This window comes from Cucumis sativus, chromosome 6 (genome assembly GCF_000004075.3).
Source record: "Cucumis sativus cultivar 9930 chromosome 6, Cucumber_9930_V3, whole genome shotgun sequence".
Taxonomy (NCBI): domain Eukaryota; kingdom Viridiplantae; phylum Streptophyta; class Magnoliopsida; order Cucurbitales; family Cucurbitaceae; genus Cucumis; species Cucumis sativus.
Window position 1 is genome coordinate 15,454,370 of NC_026660.2, and position 19,742 is coordinate 15,474,111.

Genomic DNA, 19,742 nt, shown 5'->3' on the forward strand with positions numbered 1-19,742 from the left:
GCTATCCGGGTCGAACCAAGCGGTTCTACAAGGGTCCGGTCATATTCCCATTCGGGTTCGGTTTAAGCTACTAAAAATTCTCCCCCTCCATTTCGGACGCCCCAACAAAAATCTCACTCTCTTTCTCAAGTTTCTCCTCCAATTCCTCCGCCGGAATCAATGTCTTTCACACTGACTGCGCCTCCGTCTTCGATCTCTCCATTCTGATCGACGTCAAGAACACCGGAACCGTCGACGGATCTCACACCACTATCGTCTTCTCAACCGCTCCAAACCAGATCTGGTCGTACTTGATCGGATTCGAAAAGGTCCATATCATGGCCTGGATCTTAGAAGCGAGTTCGAATCGAAATTATGTTAAAATTACAGAGAAGTAATTAAAAAGGTAAATTGATTGTAAATTAAAAAAAAAATCAAATAGGTTGAAGAAGAAAATTGGAAGTAATTGTGATTATAAGATGTTTGGTATCGAAAAGTAAGATTGTGCCTCAAACGCAGCAAATTTGCGAGGGGCTATTTATGTAGTTTTTTTTAATTGTAAATTCGTTTTCCTAATGAAGGTACGGTTGGCTCTTTATTTTATACTACTTTATTATATATCTCTTTTCTTTCTTTTTCTCCCCCAACTATTGCACTCAGAACGCAGTGAAATGTAAAAATCAATGTTAAAATGCATAAATCAACGTAAAAAAAAAGGGTTGGTTGAGAACGATGGGAAGAAAATGTGATAGAGATGACAAACGAAGCACAAAACCCTCAAACGTGGGCTTGAGATTACAAGCCATCACATCCTAGTCTCCCAAATAGATCATGATTAAGGACATAGCCTCTCCTCCACGAGGAAGGAAGCCTTATAAAGATCAAATAGAATACTACTAAGAAGATTAATCACTCCTAAATATTACACACATTTGTTGAACTAATCTGACCGAAGAATACATCTTTGGATGAACTTAAAGTTTGTCAGATGAATACATGAACTATGTTGTTTTTTTATTTTTTAATAATTGGTAGAGATTGAGAATCAAACACCTATTAACGTGACCTAAATATTGGGCAAGGCTTGCCAAACCGACACATGACAAAATATTACATACATAAAAAGTTAAAAGGTTAGATGTTTGCTTGTTTAGTATTATATTTTTTTACAACTTTTTATTAAAGTGTTCTAATATATATGAAATATGGTGATATATAAGTTTTGTCCAAAGTATGGACAATGACAACTTAAATCTACCCATGTGAAATTATCAATAGGCAATATGCAACCACGTGAATATTGAAAAAAATAAAAAGTTATACATTACAATATTTCAGGAACATGAAATTTTACTCCAATGTTTAAGTTAAAATAGGCTTGAATGGTTTTAGTCAATTTCTCATATTTTCTTTTTTGTGTGCCAATTGGTATTTATTGTTAAAATGGAATCATCTTAACCCATTCCATAAAATAAAAACATTAACACTATTTTCATTTTTTTTTTTAATAGTGAAGTCAAATGAATAAAAAGGATCTTTTCATTTTCTTCTATTTAGGTAATTTTCCCTATATTTTTAAAGTATTTTTATATTTAATAAATTTGAGAATATTTTAATATAATTAATTATCTTATATTAGTTGAACATACCAATAATTTTTTTTTATCAAACATTTTGATTAAATGCTTTATTAGTTTAAAAAGGGACATTGGTGATTAATGACCTAATTCCACCTAACAATAAAAACAAAACGTGTTTATTTTTTGACCACGAATTTCCTTGGGGATTTTTATTTGTCAAAGTTCGAGTGTTTGGTATTTGTTTTTTTTTTCTTTAAAGAAAAAAGATTTTCAATATTAAAAACTAAAAATTCAACGTTTACAAAAAAAGAGAAAAAAAAAACAACAACAAAAGCCAAGTTTGAATATTCAAACATTCAACTTATTGTAATGATTTGTATTACAAATTAAATTGGTTATATAATCATAAGTAAACACAAACCTAAATTGTAATAATTCAACCTGTTTTGAATTTTAATAGTAGAAATATTTACACTTTAGAGAAATTTTGTGCTTTTGTAAAATTTTAATACGACTGTGTTCATTCACAAATTAAAAATTTGAAACCAACCTTAACATACGACAAATAGCGAAGTAGTATTTTATCAACTTTTTTAGTTCGAATATAATATATTCGTAAATGTAATTCTAATTTCTTTAATTTTGGCAATCATTTTAATTTTGAGGTGGATGCTAAAATTTATGATAGTCAACCATGCTCACATCTGTGATCAATTTGGGTCGAAATTTATGACCTTAATTATAATAATTTTTTAGATTTTTAAAATTTATGAAAGATAAAAATAATTTTAAAAAATTGATATTTGAAATTGGAAACTATAGAACTTCTAAAACACAACGTCTCATCTAGGCAAGAGAAGATTGGGCGGCTCATTTGGCCAAGTCTTTCGTTTACTAATTTAGAAGATTATTAAAGTAAAGTGAGTCAAACAACAAATATTTATTTTATTAAAAAAAAAAAAAAAAACTGACAATTTCATCTTATAATTTGACCCAACATTTTTCTTTTTAATATATAAATTTTAAATAAGCTTCAAAATCTTCTTATTTTGGTGGACGGTTGATAACTTCATAATTCTTTTTGTTAAATGTATTTTCTAACCAATAAATAAATAATTTAAATTTGCTAAACATTTGACGATAAACAAAAATGTATATTTTCTTTTAAATGAAACTAGAATTCTAGATATTATTAATTTTTTATTATAAACTGCATATTTTCTTTTTTAGTTAGTTACGATCATACTAATAATGACCAAGTTAAACTTAAATCGGCCTAGAGTATGAAATTAAGAACATCTAAATATTTTAGTAATAACAAATAAAGTTAACTAATCATACTCATTATTTTTATTTTTCTATTAAGAAATCACACAAGTCCCATTTTGAATTTTGATAATAATTTAATTTTAAAATTAATCTTATATAAATTATATATTTAAAAACTAAACTAATTTTTAAAAACTAAAAAAAGTGATATTCATGTATTTCTTACAAATTATAGTACATGCTAATATATTTAATACAATAGGATGTCATATGTATTATTTATTTATGTTAAACTCTTATATTTTCTCTATTTAACATTTCCCAACTATAATATATAAACACAACAATGAATACGATCTCTCGATTTTAATATAATATCATAGATAAGTTCTATACATATTTAACAATACGTTAGACATCTTAGTATTAAATTTTTTTTAATAGCATCAAATGCGCTACAGAAAAGAAAGAGCTAAAATCATAAATGTAAAACACTTCTATTACATCCTCCATTGAAAAAACAAATAAAAAAAAAAAAGAGAAAAAATAATTGTTAAGGAACCATTAAATTCAACTCTAAATTTCCTTAAAAGAACAAAAAATCAACTCTACATTTAATTTTTGAAAATTGACAAATTTCACCGACAATTTTTCTTATATATATATATATATAAATTAATTTAAAAGAAAAAAACAGAAAAAAGTATATAACCTCAAATTGATTGTGTACAAATCCTCGTGAGACATCTTCTTTACTCAACCGCCCCTTATTATTCTTCCCCTTCCACATCTATCCATTTCTTTTTTCTCTTCGCCCTTTTTAATCTTCATTTTCATTTTAACTCTCTCTCTCTCCCCTCTCTCACAGGTACTTCTCTCTCTAAAATTTCTTCTTCCTTTTCCCCATGCCCGAACTCCTTCCTTTTCTTCCCAATTTGAACGGAACCACTCATCAATTTTCCAATATTAATTTTTATTTTCAGACTGAGTCGACTTCATTTTCTGTTTCTGAATCTCTCAATTTCTTGCTTCCTTTTTCCTTAACCATGGCGGCCGTTTATTGATTCTTTTCATATATCTCTTTTCGTTAAAAAAAAAAGAAGAAAAAAACAGGAAAATATATATATATGGCGGATCATCAAAGAGACGGAGCAGAAAACTACTTCCCCTTCCATCAAAACAAGGTACATTTAATTTAATTCTTTTTCTTATATATATAATCTATTTCGACTTATTATTATGTAATTTTTATTTATTTGAGTCTAATTACAAGTTTAGTAGAATTATATACATGATTAGTATATACAATTTTGTTTGTATTTGTATAGTATTTATGAACTTTTAATTTTCTCCATCTAAATTATTATCGACGTTCCCTTATATGCTTGGAAAACTGAAAATTTAATTTAGGATCTCACTACGATTAATGCCGAATAGTTTTTTTTAAAATATTGAGTGTTGTGTCTAACAAATTTGTTTATTTCAAAATTTAAATTTAGTTACTAGATATAATAAGGATTACTTCGTTTTTTTTTCCTTTTAAACTAAATTTATTTTTATTTTATTAAAAGGTAAATTTTTTTTTGTTTGAGAAAAAAAAGAAATTCCAAATACATGACCACCAATGAAATTTGCGTGGCTTTGGTTGGTGGCCCCATGGAAATATTCAATGGGCTATGTCCTTTCTAAATCTTTGAACGCACGGTGAAATTATGGTTTATTTATAATCCTTTAGTAAGTGGTTACTATAATTTTTATTTATAAAATATCTGATAGTATGATTTTTTTTTTTTTATCAAAATCATAATTTAATCTCTTCCATTTTTTGGATATGAGATTATCAACGTATTTAGTTTAGATGATAATAATATAGGTAAATTTGAGTGTGTACTATTTAGTTTGAGTAAGAAAAATAAGATGTAGGTTATAATGACTCAAATTATTATAATTGAGTTCAAACTATATAGTAAATACATCAAAAGAGTTGTGACAATTTTTTTTAAGAATTAATAATAAGCTCACAATAGTGACTAAATTTAAGACAAATCATAACAATTGTAGTGAGTTCTAATGTGTAGTGGCTAAAGTGACTAAATTTAAGACAAATCATAAAAATTGTAGTGAGTTCTAATGTGCAGGGACTAAAGTGATATTTTGATATTTTTTTAATATTAGAATGAGGTTTTTTCCTCTTGTTTTATTTCATTTTTAATTGAAATTCCTCGTTTTTTAATAGTTTTTTTTAAAAAGATAAATCCTTGTTTTATTCTGCCACTTGGAATTGTATTTTTTAATATTAAAAAATCTGACGTGGTTTGATTTCATCCAAGAGAGCGAGAAAAAAACTGAAAACTGAATTTGTTTTTGTGTTGAAATCAAGATTTTATAATTTAGTTAATAACACGGATCGTTTATAAAATTCAAACTTTATTATAATAAATAATTGTATAGACTGTTTGCCATATCGAGATTAACTTTATAGTAATAAATATCACTTTCTATTCTAGAGGTGAGGTGGGAGGTTCAAATCCTTCCTCACTCCGTTATCTCGTGGAAAAAATTACAAGCTATTTGATTGTATTTTCTCAAAATTCAAATTCAATCAAATTTTCTTTAGAAATGGTGCGATGTAAATTATGATATTAACACTTTCATATTACTATTAATTAACAATGAAAGCTAGTATAAATGAACAGAAAGAAAAATCATAACAATTTATAATGAAGATTAAGAAAGAGAAGAAAAAAAATCACCAAAAGGGTTTTACAATATTTCATTTTTCAAATATAAATTTGTATTTGTGTGAAACAAAATTAAATCGTTAATTATATTTGAAATCTTTTTAATAAATTAAACTTTTCGAACACGATTTTTTTTTTCTCTAACGAGACACAAGCCATTTAACTCTGCATTTAATAGATTTATGAAAAAGTATATAATAAGTCAAAAAGACTAAGTATACATCAACTAAAACTATAAGAACTCTGAGTAAAAAAGACTAACTATACATCAACTAAAGCTATAAGAACTCTAGCATATATGTTATAAATTGAAAGTGTATGGACTTTTTAGACAAAAACAAAATTTATTTGACATTTTAAAATTGAAAATTATATTTGATACAAAAAATTGAAGGTACAAACGTCTATACAAAAAAAAAGTACACAAAGTTAGAGATAACAGTGATTAAAATATTTATAAACATATTGTGACAAAAGATGAATAAGGTCCCACACTTTAATAATACAAAGCTCTGATCAAGAAGGTCGATCAACTATTTATCAAAGGGCACACTCCCACATGCATAGGCTATTGAATCATACTTTTAGTTCATTTCAAGATGTTGGTGGAGTGAAATGATTCTTATCTTTAAACCTTTAACATTGGTCAGCCGAAGTCAATTTTCTAATCAAATTACCACAAAAGCAACTAAGGATCGATTTAATAAATGTTCAAACTAACACTAACTATGAAGAAGTACAAACATATTGTTGGTTAGTTTTGATCGGTTTAAGCTTTTAATTTTTGTAATAATGTTATCGGTTTGAATCACTAACTAAACTAACCACCTTCAATTCGGTTAATTTTGGTCGGTTAGCTTGGTTTTTTTATGTTAGTTGAGTTAAATTGCTAGTAACGGTGTCATATAGTTTTGATTTTTTAAAACCAATAAATTGACATGAATTTTAAATTTTGTATAATAAGTATGAAAAATAAAGATAGCAATGAGTTTGACTTGAGAAACAGAAAATAAACATTTTCCCCTAAAGCAAAAAGGTAGTTGATTGCTTCCATCTAAAGAATGGGTTTCTTTACGTTGAAGTCACGGTTAATAAATAAACAAACAAACATTGTTTCTGGGCAGAAGTTTGGTAATTTGAAGATGGAAATGGAACTTTTCAAAATGTAGTAATTTAGGGATTATATTTTTGAATTATTACACAGGAAGTAACAGGAGGAGGAAGTGGGAATAGATATGGAGGACTTACCCCAAGAAAGAAGCCATTGATTTCAAAGGTAATAAATGGAATGGGAAGTGGTTTGGTTTCAATAATTAATTCCTCTTTTTGTCAATTTTGTTTTAACTTAATTTGGTTTTTATCCTTATTAATAGGATCATGAACGTGCTTTCTTTGATTCCGCAGACTGGGCCTTGTGCAAGGTAATTCCTAATTAATTTCAATAACGTATTTAAAAAAATTTGTAAATATTTTCAACAGTTTTTCTTATTTAAAATAATTTTTAATATATAATTTGAGGGCTCATTAACTATTAGTTTATATATATTTCTGGTCGTGGAAGCAGCAAGGAGCAGGACTCTATAACAACATCGCACTTGAAAAACTACAGCCTAAACTTCAGGTAATTTTAGTTTATATAAATTTTTAATTCATTTTAAATTTAGTATTAACCTCTAATCTTAATCTTTTAAAATCTTTTATATTTTTTATTAGTATTTTCATGGTAGATTTTGAAAATATAAAGTCATCATAATTATTGTTGATTTTGTATTGTTTTGTTTAATTACCAGAGGACCCCAAGGCCACAGCTTCCACCGAGAAGGCCAGTCTGTACATCCGATAAGGGCAATATCGTAAGAAAATAAATCGGATTTAAAACTTTTAATTATTGTTATTTTTTGAATGATTAAACTCTAATATTATTATTTTTTAGTAAAAATATTGACTTTGGGTTTTATGGTAACGCATGCAGGTAGAAGTAATAGAGAATTAAAAGGATATTGTGAAGAAATTATCTAAAAGGAAAAGGTCTATGGAAGGGTTCATTTAATTGTGCAATTTTTAGCAGCTAAATTAATTATTCCAAGACCACTTTTCTTTTCTCTTTCTTTTTCTTTTTGTTAATTTTAAATGAAGATTGTTGAAATTATTTGTATTATTGAAATCAAATTTCACTTTGGATATAATATGGTTTTAATTTTGTAAGTCTTGTAAATTTTAAATAAGTATAGTATATTTTTATTAGGTTAAATTCAATACAAAAATAACAAAAGTTTATTTTTAACTATTGAGATAACACTTTTAACAATTAGTAGTTTTATTTGAAAAGTTGAAGTATAAATTTTTTAAGATTTGAACTCATAATCTCTTGTATGAAGTTATATAAGTATGAAGTTATATATAAGTGATAGTTAGAGTTCGAGTTTTGTATTACAATTTTAAATGACTATTTATAGCATACAATAAAATATAATACATAATTTATCAAATTTAAATATGTGTAGAGTATTATTACAAATTGATAGTTCCGGTTGATTATCGTTATTTTCTTGTTGTTTTTTTTTGTATTTAAAAAAAGAAAATGTATGTTAACTAAATTTTACAAGTAACCTTACATCAAATTCCTTGACCATTTGAATTAGGAGGAAGAAAATTGATTGTGAAAGTTGAACGCAGCCTTAGAAAGTTGATGGTTTTCTTTTCATCCAACTCGTTTTCCTTTTGTTTTTCCACTTTGGCTTATAGGTTTTGATCAGTTCAAATCATGAGCGCTCTACAAGTTTGGAATTGTGATATTTAGAAATGACACATTTCATTAAATTTTTATTGTGAGACGTTAATTTATTTTGAAGACAATGTCATAATTTTGATAATGAAAGAAAAAAAATCAAAATCAAAATGATTGAGTCTCATATCTCGCACGCATTTGTTGTCATTTGGACTTGATTTCTAGCTCGATTTTCTTGTCTAGTCTTACTTTCCAAACTAACCCGTTCATAAGAAATCTCCACACAGCTGATGAGACATTGAACTTATTGCACTATGATATCATTATGGATACTAAGAATATATAGTTCAACTAAACACATCATGAGTAAGATTTATAGCTCTTTATTTGAAGATTATGTATTCTCTCATTCGGAGCATCTAACAGGGATATATATATAATGTCATCTCCTCAACAATCACATGTGGAACTAAACCATGTTTTTGGCATTTGAGACTGTAAGATGTCAGACGGTGTGCATGACTTTTTTTCGTTAACACATGTCTTCTTACGTTTTTGTTTAGATTTGAGATATTTTTTAATTTTAAACTTATGACTTAAACGCTTAAAACATTCTTGAAATGGAAAATAAGAGTTTGGTGAATTGTAGTTCAACTTCTATCTCTCTTTTTTTCTTTAAATTCTTACCATTTCTCAATGGTTTTCTTTTCCACAATACATTTCCTTCACCAAACCATGTGCATTTTCTTACCTCACAATATCCTTTGTTAATTTCTTCAAGCTAATGATCCAATCAAACTATATAGATATGAATGAACTTTGTATTTTCATCTTTAATTTGTTCACAATTCCATCAACTATGGCTCTCTTTTTCTTGCATTTTGCTAGAGTCCCCCTTTCGGCTATTCTCCTCTTCTACCTTCTCACTTATGGTAATGGGTAGACATGCATTCTTTCTATCTCATTTTATAATACTTTCCAAGTAGACGTAAATTTATTTATTTTTGTTTTGTAAAACAATAAATTTCACATTTTATACACTTTCTCGTTATAAAAAATTGAGTTTCTTGTGCTAGGTTTGATTATTTGTTTTTTTTAAACTAAACTTATTTTCTTTCGGTTTCTTATAAGGATTTTCATCTTTCTTGACTTAAAAAGTTGAACTGTTTTTTAAGTACTTTTTTATATTTAAAAAACTTGAGTTGATCATTTTTTAAAATATTGATAAAAAATACAAGCAAAAAAAGAAAAACAAAGGTGGATGATGTGTTTAGATGCTTAATTTTAAAAAAAATGTTTTGAGAGAACTTATTTTTCCATTTTTTAAAAGTAAACTTATAAACTCTATTTCCATTGATGTTGTCCGTTTTAAAAATTCAAGTCGAAGTGAAGATTTGAATATCTAACCTCAATGTTGATAGTTGAATGAACACACAACCAAACCAAAATTATATAAAAAAAAATGTAAAATTAGTAGATTTTGACATAAAACTTAAATGTTCTTTTGTTAAAAAAAATTGAAAATCAAGAGAGAGAAAAGGATCATTTTTAGAAACATAAAAAAGAAAGATGTCACAAGCAAATTTATTAGTATAATGAGCCAAGAATCCCTTAAATTCCATATAATATAATCTATTAAATTTAAAATGAAGCCTTTTCTTTTTCTTTCAGGAAAATGTGATGATTTTGAGAGCGGTTCAACGGGTAGTTCAGTAGGTTTTGAGGACCCGCCTGAGATTGTTGCCAAAGCATTGCTATGCTTTAATGACAGATATGTATGTCTACTTTAATCTCTACTTTTTTTTTCCCATAATTATTTGGTTTCTAATATAAATTTATTAATCACTAAATTAAAATTTAAAATTGTAGTAAACATAAATTTTTAGATAAATAGAGTAGGAGACTTAAAGTAAAAACCTCTTATTTTTTTGATCAATTGAGCTAAATCAATTATCTTTATTAAGATAATTATTTATTGAATACAACTTAAATGTTTAACGATTGAGCATGGACCATTTTAGATGTTTGGAGATTAAATAAACATGCATCTCAAAGTTAAAAAACTAAGCATGTAGTTTAGTTGATTTTATAATACCCAACTTCTTTGTGTGTGTGATTTTTTCCATAAGATTACGAGGGTTTTTTACAAAAATAGAAAAAAATATATTTATACAAAGGAATTTATAAAGAATAATAAAATAAATACAGATATACAGCGCGTGTGAAGAATCGTATAGATTAAAGGAGAGTGGGAATCTTGAAGTACCACTAGAGAAAACGGAGGAATATTGCAACGGACCGTGTTTGAGTGAAACGGAGTTGGTGTTGGATTGCATTAGTGGCATTTTTAGCAACTTCTTGTTTTACAATAGAGCCACCTTGCAAGATGTTAGGGATACGGTCCACGCTGGATGTGGCTATGGCCCACAAAGAGGTACTACTTTTTTTTTAATTATTATTTATTTTTTTGTTGAATATATCTATATCATTTGGTTTGGAGAAATGGTAAAAAAAATAAAAAAGAGTACAATATTTATACATAATAGTAAAATTGGGAAACTACAAAAATTGAATTTTGATGAATAAATGTGGACTTAGTTTATTGTATTTTCAATTTGTTGGTAGGTGAGCTTAACCCGTTGCTAATTTATTAACTTTCCATTTTAAGGTTAAGATAGAAAGTTCAATTCCACGCTATAGTTATTCTACTAAAATAAAAAGTACACCTGTTTTAAAATGTATAAATTCTCGACGTTAAATTTATTTATTTCTTTTCTCTTCGTTATTTAGTTTAAAAAACTAAGAAAATATTTTTTTTAAAATTTACTTTTTGGTTTTATAATGATCTAAGAATCTAACTATATTTTTTTGAAAAAAATGCAATCCGTAATAAAAATATAAGAAGAAATATGATTAGTTTTAAAAACAAAATCACTGACAAACAATTACTTGATTATTTTTGTTAGTTTTGAAACCTATTATATAAATATTATCTTCCCTGTTTTTTTTTCTAAATTGAGTCAAAGTTTTTAACATTTAAAAAATAGTTTTTTAAATGAAAAATTTGCAGAAATGAAAGAAAATGTAAAATATTTGCAACTTATGACCAATATATATATATATATATATTCGATTTAAAATTTTAATTATTCATTTTTTTACTTGAATTAAAATATTTCTATAACTTGTAAATAGTTAATTATTCTATTTTTAGAATTTTATAAATTTGACTAATAATTTAACTCTTTTACTTAAAAATTTAAAAAGTAAACTTAATTTTAAAAAATAAATACCAAATAATGGGTACATTTTTATCCATAAATTCAGTGTAACTCAGTAAAAGAAGTTGAAATCAAGATTGACCCAAGGAATTCATAAACGGAACACTATTATATAACACAAGCATGCTTCACGATTTCACTATTTATCCCAATCATTCATTAATTCTTTTAAAATATATATTCATTGGGCACATACCAAAGTCTATATAGTTTAAGTGTATATAATTATTAGTTGGTATGTAAAGTACAACCCTAAATTTCATTTTTGTAACTGCAGGAAACTTTGATGTTTTGGAGCATATAAATGCAGAAAGAGGCAATGCTTGTAGGGCTTCCAACATGGCAGCTCTTGGATTTTCCTTTTTCATTTTAGCCCTTCTTAGCTTATTGCTTTGAAAACCTTCATTTTCTCACTATGGACATTCTATTAACATGGCTTCCATTAATTATTCAAACATAGTGTATGAAAGAAAATATATTTAGTTTAGTGCTTTAGCTGTTGTAATTCTCTATTATACAAAGTATTTTTTTTAACTATTTGGTTTGGGAGTGATTTTTTATAAATCACTATTAAATATGTCTTTCATCATGTCCATCTATTAATTTATTTTGACTATAAAAATGCATGCAAGTGATTTTAAATAGAGCTATTTTCAAATATAGCAAAATGTCATAGTCTATTAGGGACAAACAAATATAATAGTCTATCGAGTCTATCATTGATATTTACACTGAAGTTTTGCTTTATTTATAAATGTTATAAACTATTTTGTCATTTAAAACAATTTCTTTTTTAAATACGTCAATTCAACATCGTTAGAAAATATTTATCAAACACGATTATAAACGGTTATCTTCAATAAAATATATAAAATGACAATTTTTTTAAAGATTTTCGAGAAAAGAAAAAAAAAGTATCAATGTTGGATAAAATAACAAAGCATAGTCGTAGTGCACTGAATGAATATATCCATATTTATCTTCCAAACCGTAAATGAGTTATTACAAATTATGAATGTCCCCTCAAACTATGAACTCCATTTTTTAGTTAAGCCCAATCACAATGGAGATGATTAAGAATGTAAGCATCATCAAGGAACTTTGAGTACTCTTATCACAAATGTTCAACAAATGAAATATCAAATTTTTAGCTTGACGATAATAGTGAGCTTTGACAACGGAGAAGGCATGTTTCATTATTAAAAAAAAATGGATCAAAATTGCATTAAGCCTTAAAAATTAAGAATCCCCTACACCTAAGGACAAAACAAAAATATATTTTCTCAAAGAAAAAGAGAGAGTTCCCCATAGAAGAAAAAGAGGATTTATATACGAAACTACATGTCGAAAAATGACACGACAGATCGTTAAAACCGCGAACCGGCAAGTCGGGTCAAGGAAGAAATTGCGTGTAGCGAGTCGCGATTGTGAATTCGCCCCTCGAAAACTTCACGGCCAAAGCCCTGAATCTGCTCCTACAAGACTGCAACCTCATCATGTCGACATTCAAGTTCCAGCTTCAACTTCAATTCTTCGGTCCCACATTCATTCTTCGCGCTTAAGCAAATAATCTGGTTTACGAGACACCGATTCATTCATACACGAGTTTCTACTGAATTTTCTTCGGATTTATTGTTATATTTTGTCTTCAATTGAAGATGAAGATCAACATCGATAGGGAGGCGCGGAAAGTTGCCGTTGATAATCGAATTCCCCTCCGGAATTACTTCCGAATCGCCGATAATCTCTTAAAACAGGTGATCTTTTCGGAATCGTTATTTTTTTATTGTTGTATTTGATTATCGATGCTGAATTGCTAATGGTTGATGATTATTTCGAAGCTTTTCTAATTTTCATTTCCTTCTCTATACGGATGTTGAAGTGATTTTCGTTGCAGTTTTCTTTATCGGTGGTTTAAGTATTAGAATTGTGCTTTGTTGCCATGAATCTTTTTATCCGTAATTGAGTTCGTTTTCTCAAAATGGCAGGCTAATATTTATCGGGAAGAGAATAATGTTGTGGATTTGTTTATCATACTTCTTAGGTTTTCAAGGTAAGGCTCTAGTTAATACTTGTATTTCCATTGCCTAGGGTTGTTGATTCTTTGTGTAGGAGTTCGCTTCTCAACTTGTTTTTATTTTCTTAGCTTGGTTTCTGAAACTATACCACGGCATCGTGATTATCCAGCTTTTTTCCCAAATGAGAAGATATACTATAAGAAGGTGAGTAAGAAGTGCACATCTCGCTTCTTTTCCATGAATGGTGTACGAATGTTGTCTAAAGTTGTTTCATGTTGTCCTGCCAGAAACTACTGAATGTAGTGGATGAACTTGAGTCTTTGAAGCCCGAATTTGATCGTCGGGTAAATGAACTGGAGAAAGTGTATGGACGACCTCGTCTTCCTCCACCTGATGAGCAGGGAAGTGTTTCAAACAGTTTCCGGCCTTCTCCTAAGGAACAGCCGTATGTGAATGGAAATTATTCGTTAATGTTGGATCAAAAGCAGGTATAACCTTCAATTTTTCTAATGAGACTTTCTTTGCTTGTAAATGCAGTTTTAAATGGAAATTCCAGCAATTATTTTGAGTTTCTTTTGCTTTTTTGATTTCTTTCATATTTTCTACATGGGCATGTGATTATTATTATATTACTTGTGATTTGTGATTCTATTCTTGTTCTCCCTTCTTCTCTTGATTCTTAGCATGTGCATTCACGTCCCCAATCTTCACGGAGGTATAGTGATGACCGAGGCCAAGTTTCAGAATCAAGTTCCTTAAGGCTTGAGAATAAGTTCTCAACTCTGTGAGTAGACTCCTTTCCCATTTATTTCGCACACTTTTATATGAACAAGGGCATAGTAGTAAGTATAAATACTTCTCTTGATGATGTAGGGAGATAAATCGTTCCAATATTTGTTTCTTATTATAAAAAAATGATTCCAATATTTATGTTCTAGTCCAAGAAAGAAGAAGTAATTTTGTAGTTCAAGTAGTTACCTAAATAGTAGAAGACAGAATGGGACTGGCAACTTGCATTCTGAACCGAGTTGACCGAAAAAAGAAAGTATGTTGACGATGCCAAAGTTCTTTTGCAGCTGTCCTCAAGATTGAATAGAAAGACAGTTTCAGTACAAGGATAATAGACTGTCATAATTTGAATGGGAGCCATAAGAATATAATTCTATGCATACTTATATAGTCACCAGTTTTAAAAAACACAGACAAAGGATCTGATAATTGGTGCTGGAAATATGCAGGTCTCTTAATGTACCGCTTCCCAAACCTGAAACTTTATCTAGACATTCTATTTTGGGACCCAGTGGTCTTCAGGGCCAATGGAAGGGGCCAAGTACAGATAAGGTGAGTTATTGCGTATTCCTTTTTTAAATTGTTATCTCTTGTTTCTGCCGATTCCGAAATTCATTAACAGATTAATCCTATTGTTCTATACAGATTCAATATCCAATAAATCAGGACTTCACTCTTGAAGATTCAAGGTTAGAGGCATATATAACTCGTACTATTGTTTGAAAACTTAACATTCTTTTTTTCTGTGTTTTGAATGTTCTCTTTCCTGATGACAAACATGTAAAAGATATTAATATTCTCTGCCTTCAAATTCTTTCAGACTGAATCAAAATGAACATTGTGATCTAGTGGCACACAAAGATAGTGGTCCAGGCGGTGTTATGTCAGTGATGGAGTCAGTGCTCTCACTAGATGATGGTAGATGGCCGCATCCCGCCGACATGTCTATTCCTCCGTTGATAACAGAAGTAAGGGAGGATCCTTTCCCATTGGTCAAACAACCTTCTCCTCCTCCTGTGCTTGCTAAGGTTCAGCAGGAGTATGCAACAATTCCCCCATCTAAAGTTGCAGATCCAAGGCCTGGAGTGGCCAGGCAATCGCAGGATGAGTCTGAATCGTTTCAACGTCTACACATTGTAGGGCTTTTTCATTTTTGTTATAACTTCAGAAAGCAAGCAATTATTCACTACTTCCTATTGCAATATGTAGTGATTCCTTTTGATATGATATTGGTTACTTTTACTTATTGCTGCAGCCAGTAAAAATGCTTGATGATTTCTTGAGATTGGCTCGGGAAAATACAAATAAGAACCTGGAAACTTGTGGTGTTTTAGCTGGCTCTCTGGTAAGAACAAATTAATTGTTTAATTTAATTTATTTTTAAAGATTTTTTAATATGTTCTCATACTTCATTATATATTTGCAGAAAAACAGGGTTTTTTACATATCTACGCTCATAATCCCAAAACAAGAATCAACATCAGATTCCGTAAGAATATAATTACTTTTCAATTGTTTCAAGTTTAAATTAGCCATGTTTTCCATGTTATTGATTTTCACTGCTTTTGAATGTTTAGTTTTCATATGACTGGTGAATGGTGATTGTAGCTTTGAACATGTTAGTTAAAGTAGGCTGTGCATATGTTTGAGTTTTAATTGTTTTATGGTTTGGGCATTTTTTATTACTTTTACCTACACTCCTATGCTAGTGGTTCAGTAGTTACGACTATTACCCTTTAATCAATACCGAGAAATAATTTCTTTTTGTAATGTTCAGTGTCAGACGTTGAACGAAGAGGAAATATTTGAAGTTCAAGACAGATTATCACTTTTCCCTCTTGGTTGGATCCATGTAAGCTTGCTGACCCTCTAGGCAATCGATAGCATGAATCTATGATTATAGAATTGCAGAACGCAGAATTAGAAAACTTGGGATGATTATCTTGATTTCTATTGATGCTTCACAAATAATTTGTTTTTGTATATACTGTTCATAGTACGCTCTCTTAGTTCCATTACAGTTTATGATACGGATAGAACAGAAAACAAATAACGGTAATGTTCCCTGGCACATAAGAGAAGGTCAATCTAGATAGACATTCTAACCTCTCACCAAAATTTACTTTCTTTTTTGCTCATGGACTAACCACATTCCACATATAGACTAACATTACACAAGACAACGGAGCTACCTACAAGTATAACCTTCCTCAACTGCCCATAACTACCAGCAACATTTCATAACTACCCACCACAGCTCATAACTACCTGAAAGACTAACTTTTCTCCTCCGTCTCCCCTCTTCTTTACAATCCTTGTGTCTTTCACATGATGCTTATCTTCTCACCTTATAGAGTTACTGTAGAAAACTCATCGACTATCAGTCTAAAGATAAAAGCAAAGCATTTCCTTCATAGGATGTTGGACTGCACTTTCTGTCGTTATAAAAAGTGGAGGTAGTGTTGTTATCGTCAAAATATAGCAAGTCTTTGCATTATTTCACTTAAGTTGACTTGCTATGCAGTGATGTCTTGGCTGGTATGGGCAGTCTTGTGGGGTTTTTAGATTAAGAGGAAGAATAAAATATTTAGAGAAATGGAGAAAGCAGGTGAAAAAGCTTTAGAGGTAGCTACTAGCTAGGTTTAGCTCCTTATGAGTTGTGGGCCAGTCACTATGCTTTTTTATGCTTTTTTTGTAATTATGAGCGAGCTTGGTCTTGTTTTTTTTAGATTGGAGTCCTATTCTTTTCAGTCAGAGTTGGATTTTTTTGTACCGGGTATATTCTTTCATTTCTTTCCATAAAAGTATGGTTTCTTAAAAACTAATAATGAATGAAAATTAAAATGCAAAGTACAACAGTGGAATATAATTTCCGTTGTATACTTTCTTGAGAATATATGAATATTTGGTGTTAACGTTTCTATTGGCCGTATTATCTATGGAAGAAACTTCTATTTTGATATTTCCTGTCTCTTATTCTTTGTTTGATTCTCAGACACACCCATCACAAACCTGTTTCATGTCGTCTGTGGATTTGCACACGCATTACTCGTACCAGGTAAGATTACAATTGTACTCACTTTTCTTTTTCACAACCGATATATTTTTTCTGAGTGTTACTCAAAGAACAAGTTTAGTTATTCTCATAACGGTGAAAGTTCCATCATGAAATTGAAGTCCTAACTTGTGAAAACTTTTATCTTCTTTGCATTATTTGTTCTTCCTGTTCTAGTTTCTTTTGCCTCGTCTAAGGAATTTTTTTGCTTCAGATTATGCTACCAGAAGCAATTGCAATCGTCATGGCTCCGACTGATACGTCAAGGTGTGTTTTCCCCCTCCATTCACTCAACTCTCACTGTTTCCGTTTCTCCAATCTTGTATTTATATCATTAGCTAACAAGTGCCATTGCTATTGCAGTCCATATGGAATATTTCATCTATCCGATCCAGGCGGTGTATCAGTCATCCGCAACTGCCAACAGCGCGGATTTCATCCCCACGAGGAGCCTGACGATGGGAGTCCACTCTATGAACACTGCTCTCATGTTATGATGAATCCAAATGCAAAGTTTGACGTTATGGATCTAAGGTAAGATTTTGATTGTATAGCACCCTGGAAATAGATTTAAAAAAAAAAAAACTTAACACTTCAACAACCGCTATGTAAATTTTGTAATTTGCAAATCCAATTGAGTTACTGCCATTGTTGCGAGACTTCGGGCGGTGGCTATAATAAAGCCTTTTGTTGTGCCGAAGTTCTCTATGATTAAGGTTTCTCTTTGTTGAAAGAATAGTTTCTAGTTATATAATGTACATGATAACTTCATTTCTTTTTCATGCCTTAGAGAGCCTTTTTTTTTTCCTTCTTTAGATGTAAACTTTTGTTGTGGACATTATTTGTGATATGATATTATTTTGGGTTGATGCATTCCTCTTTTCTTTTTAAGCCTTAAATTTTCCAAATTTTAAAAGGGAATGATTTCCATCCATGATGATCACCTACTTAGAATTTAATATTCAATTAGTTCCATTGACATTGGATTGATTTAATATTCAATTAGTTCCATTGACACTCTATTGATGTAGGATTTGAGGGATCTTTTATTGAGATTAGTTGAGACGCACGTGAGTTGGTTCAGATGGTATAAACATAGAACATAAAGTAAAATAAAATAAAATAATAAAAATGTAGTTGGTTTGATAAAAAATATAGTCCAATTTTCATTTCTTTGGAATGTTTTTGCCTATTTCCCTTTTATGTTTTAATGGCTCATCTCTTGATATTTTAAAATTTATTTTTGAGATTAACTTTTGAAATAATATTTAATGAAAATGCAAGAAATTTCGATCAATTAAATTTTGCCACATCATCACAACAAATATTCGATAATTATATTTTATTAGATTTTGAAAGTTAAGTTTACTCAAGCAAATGGATCAAAGTTCAAGTCCAAACTCAATAAGGCAAATGAGTCCAAGTTTAAGCCCAACAGATAAATTGGTCAAAGTCCAAGTCCAACAAGTAAATGGGTTAAAGTCTACAAAATTTCTCTATAAATAGAGACATTTGTCATTCATTTGAGAAAGTCTCTTGTTGAAGGAAGAATTGAAGCTCTAAATAATTGAATATTCAAACTTCTATAAAGCTCTCAAGACGTGCAAGTTCTTATCAACTTCGAGATCATCATCTTCTGAATGATTGAAGACTTGGAAGATCAAATTTTCATTGAATTTCAGAAAACTGAAGCTCAAATAGACTTGCAACTACAACATCCTAAAGACCGAAGATAAAAAAATTCTAAGTTTTTAACTTGTATTCGAGAGAAAGCATCAAAGATGTAAATACTAGTGATTGTATTTACAATATTCATCAATATACAAATTTCAATTCCACGAAATACATTTCTTCGAAATCTAGTGTGAACAAAGGCTACCGTCAAATACATTTCTTCGAAATCTAGTGTGAACAAAGGCTACCGTCTAAGATTAGCTAAGAATTTATTATTTAAAAGAATAATTGACATGTGGGAGTATAAGTCTATAAGGGAACGATGGGATTAATCAATAATGAAATTTGCACTTCAAACCCATGGACAATGCGGCACCACCAAGTTTTGACAAGTGTCCATTAGGCTTCATAATTTAATACCAAACCACTCGTAAATGGTGAAAGCTTTTAGTCCACGATTTCAAAGCCATTTAGCTTAACTAGAATGGAAATAAGAGATAATTGAACAAAAAAGATGTAGAACGAGGACCACGTTCTAAATATTGTATTTTTTAAAATAAAAAATAGGAACAAAAAAGTGTAATGTTATTGAAATACATTTTTACTTTGGAATTAATTAAGTACGAGT

The 19,742-nt window shown here is 29.4% G+C and overlaps 3 protein-coding genes across 4 annotated transcripts; all 3 read left to right on the forward strand.

The window, feature by feature from the left end:
- Nucleotides 1-3,558: 3,558 nt before the first annotated feature.
- Nucleotides 3,559-7,721, forward strand: LOC101208744. Of its 2 annotated transcripts, none has more exons than XM_011658971.2 (7): nucleotides 3,559-3,696; nucleotides 3,929-4,012; nucleotides 6,774-6,845; nucleotides 6,943-6,990; nucleotides 7,134-7,190; nucleotides 7,360-7,422; nucleotides 7,542-7,721. In XM_011658971.2, exons 2-7 carry the CDS (start codon nucleotides 3,956-3,958, stop codon nucleotides 7,560-7,562), a joined length of 318 nt encoding a protein of 105 aa, XP_011657273.1. In that variant the 5' UTR covers nucleotides 3,559-3,696; nucleotides 3,929-3,955; the 3' UTR covers nucleotides 7,563-7,721. The 2 variants fall into 2 exon arrangements, with proteins under 2 accessions (XP_011657273.1, XP_031742576.1); XM_031886716.1 differs by having other exon boundaries at nucleotides 3,563-3,696; nucleotides 3,932-4,012.
- Nucleotides 7,722-8,933: 1,212 nt separating this feature from the next.
- Nucleotides 8,934-12,065, forward strand: LOC101212342. The gene is made up of 4 exons (XM_004150044.3): nucleotides 8,934-9,229; nucleotides 9,969-10,072; nucleotides 10,506-10,731; nucleotides 11,856-12,065. Exons 1-4 carry the CDS (start codon nucleotides 9,082-9,084, stop codon nucleotides 11,972-11,974), a joined length of 597 nt encoding a protein of 198 aa, XP_004150092.2. The 5' UTR covers nucleotides 8,934-9,081; the 3' UTR covers nucleotides 11,975-12,065.
- An 835-nt stretch (nucleotides 12,066-12,900) lies between these two features.
- Nucleotides 12,901-18,313, forward strand: LOC101209152 (AMSH-like ubiquitin thioesterase 3). The gene is made up of 14 exons (XM_004150031.3): nucleotides 12,901-13,335; nucleotides 13,567-13,631; nucleotides 13,725-13,800; nucleotides 13,884-14,084; nucleotides 14,280-14,380; nucleotides 14,835-14,937; nucleotides 15,031-15,074; nucleotides 15,206-15,521; nucleotides 15,641-15,730; nucleotides 15,812-15,874; nucleotides 16,163-16,237; nucleotides 17,381-17,443; nucleotides 17,655-17,707; nucleotides 17,804-18,313. Exons 1-14 carry the CDS (start codon nucleotides 13,237-13,239, stop codon nucleotides 17,976-17,978), a joined length of 1,524 nt encoding a protein of 507 aa, XP_004150079.1. The 5' UTR covers nucleotides 12,901-13,236; the 3' UTR covers nucleotides 17,979-18,313.
- The last annotated feature ends 1,429 nt before the right edge of the window (nucleotides 18,314-19,742 follow it).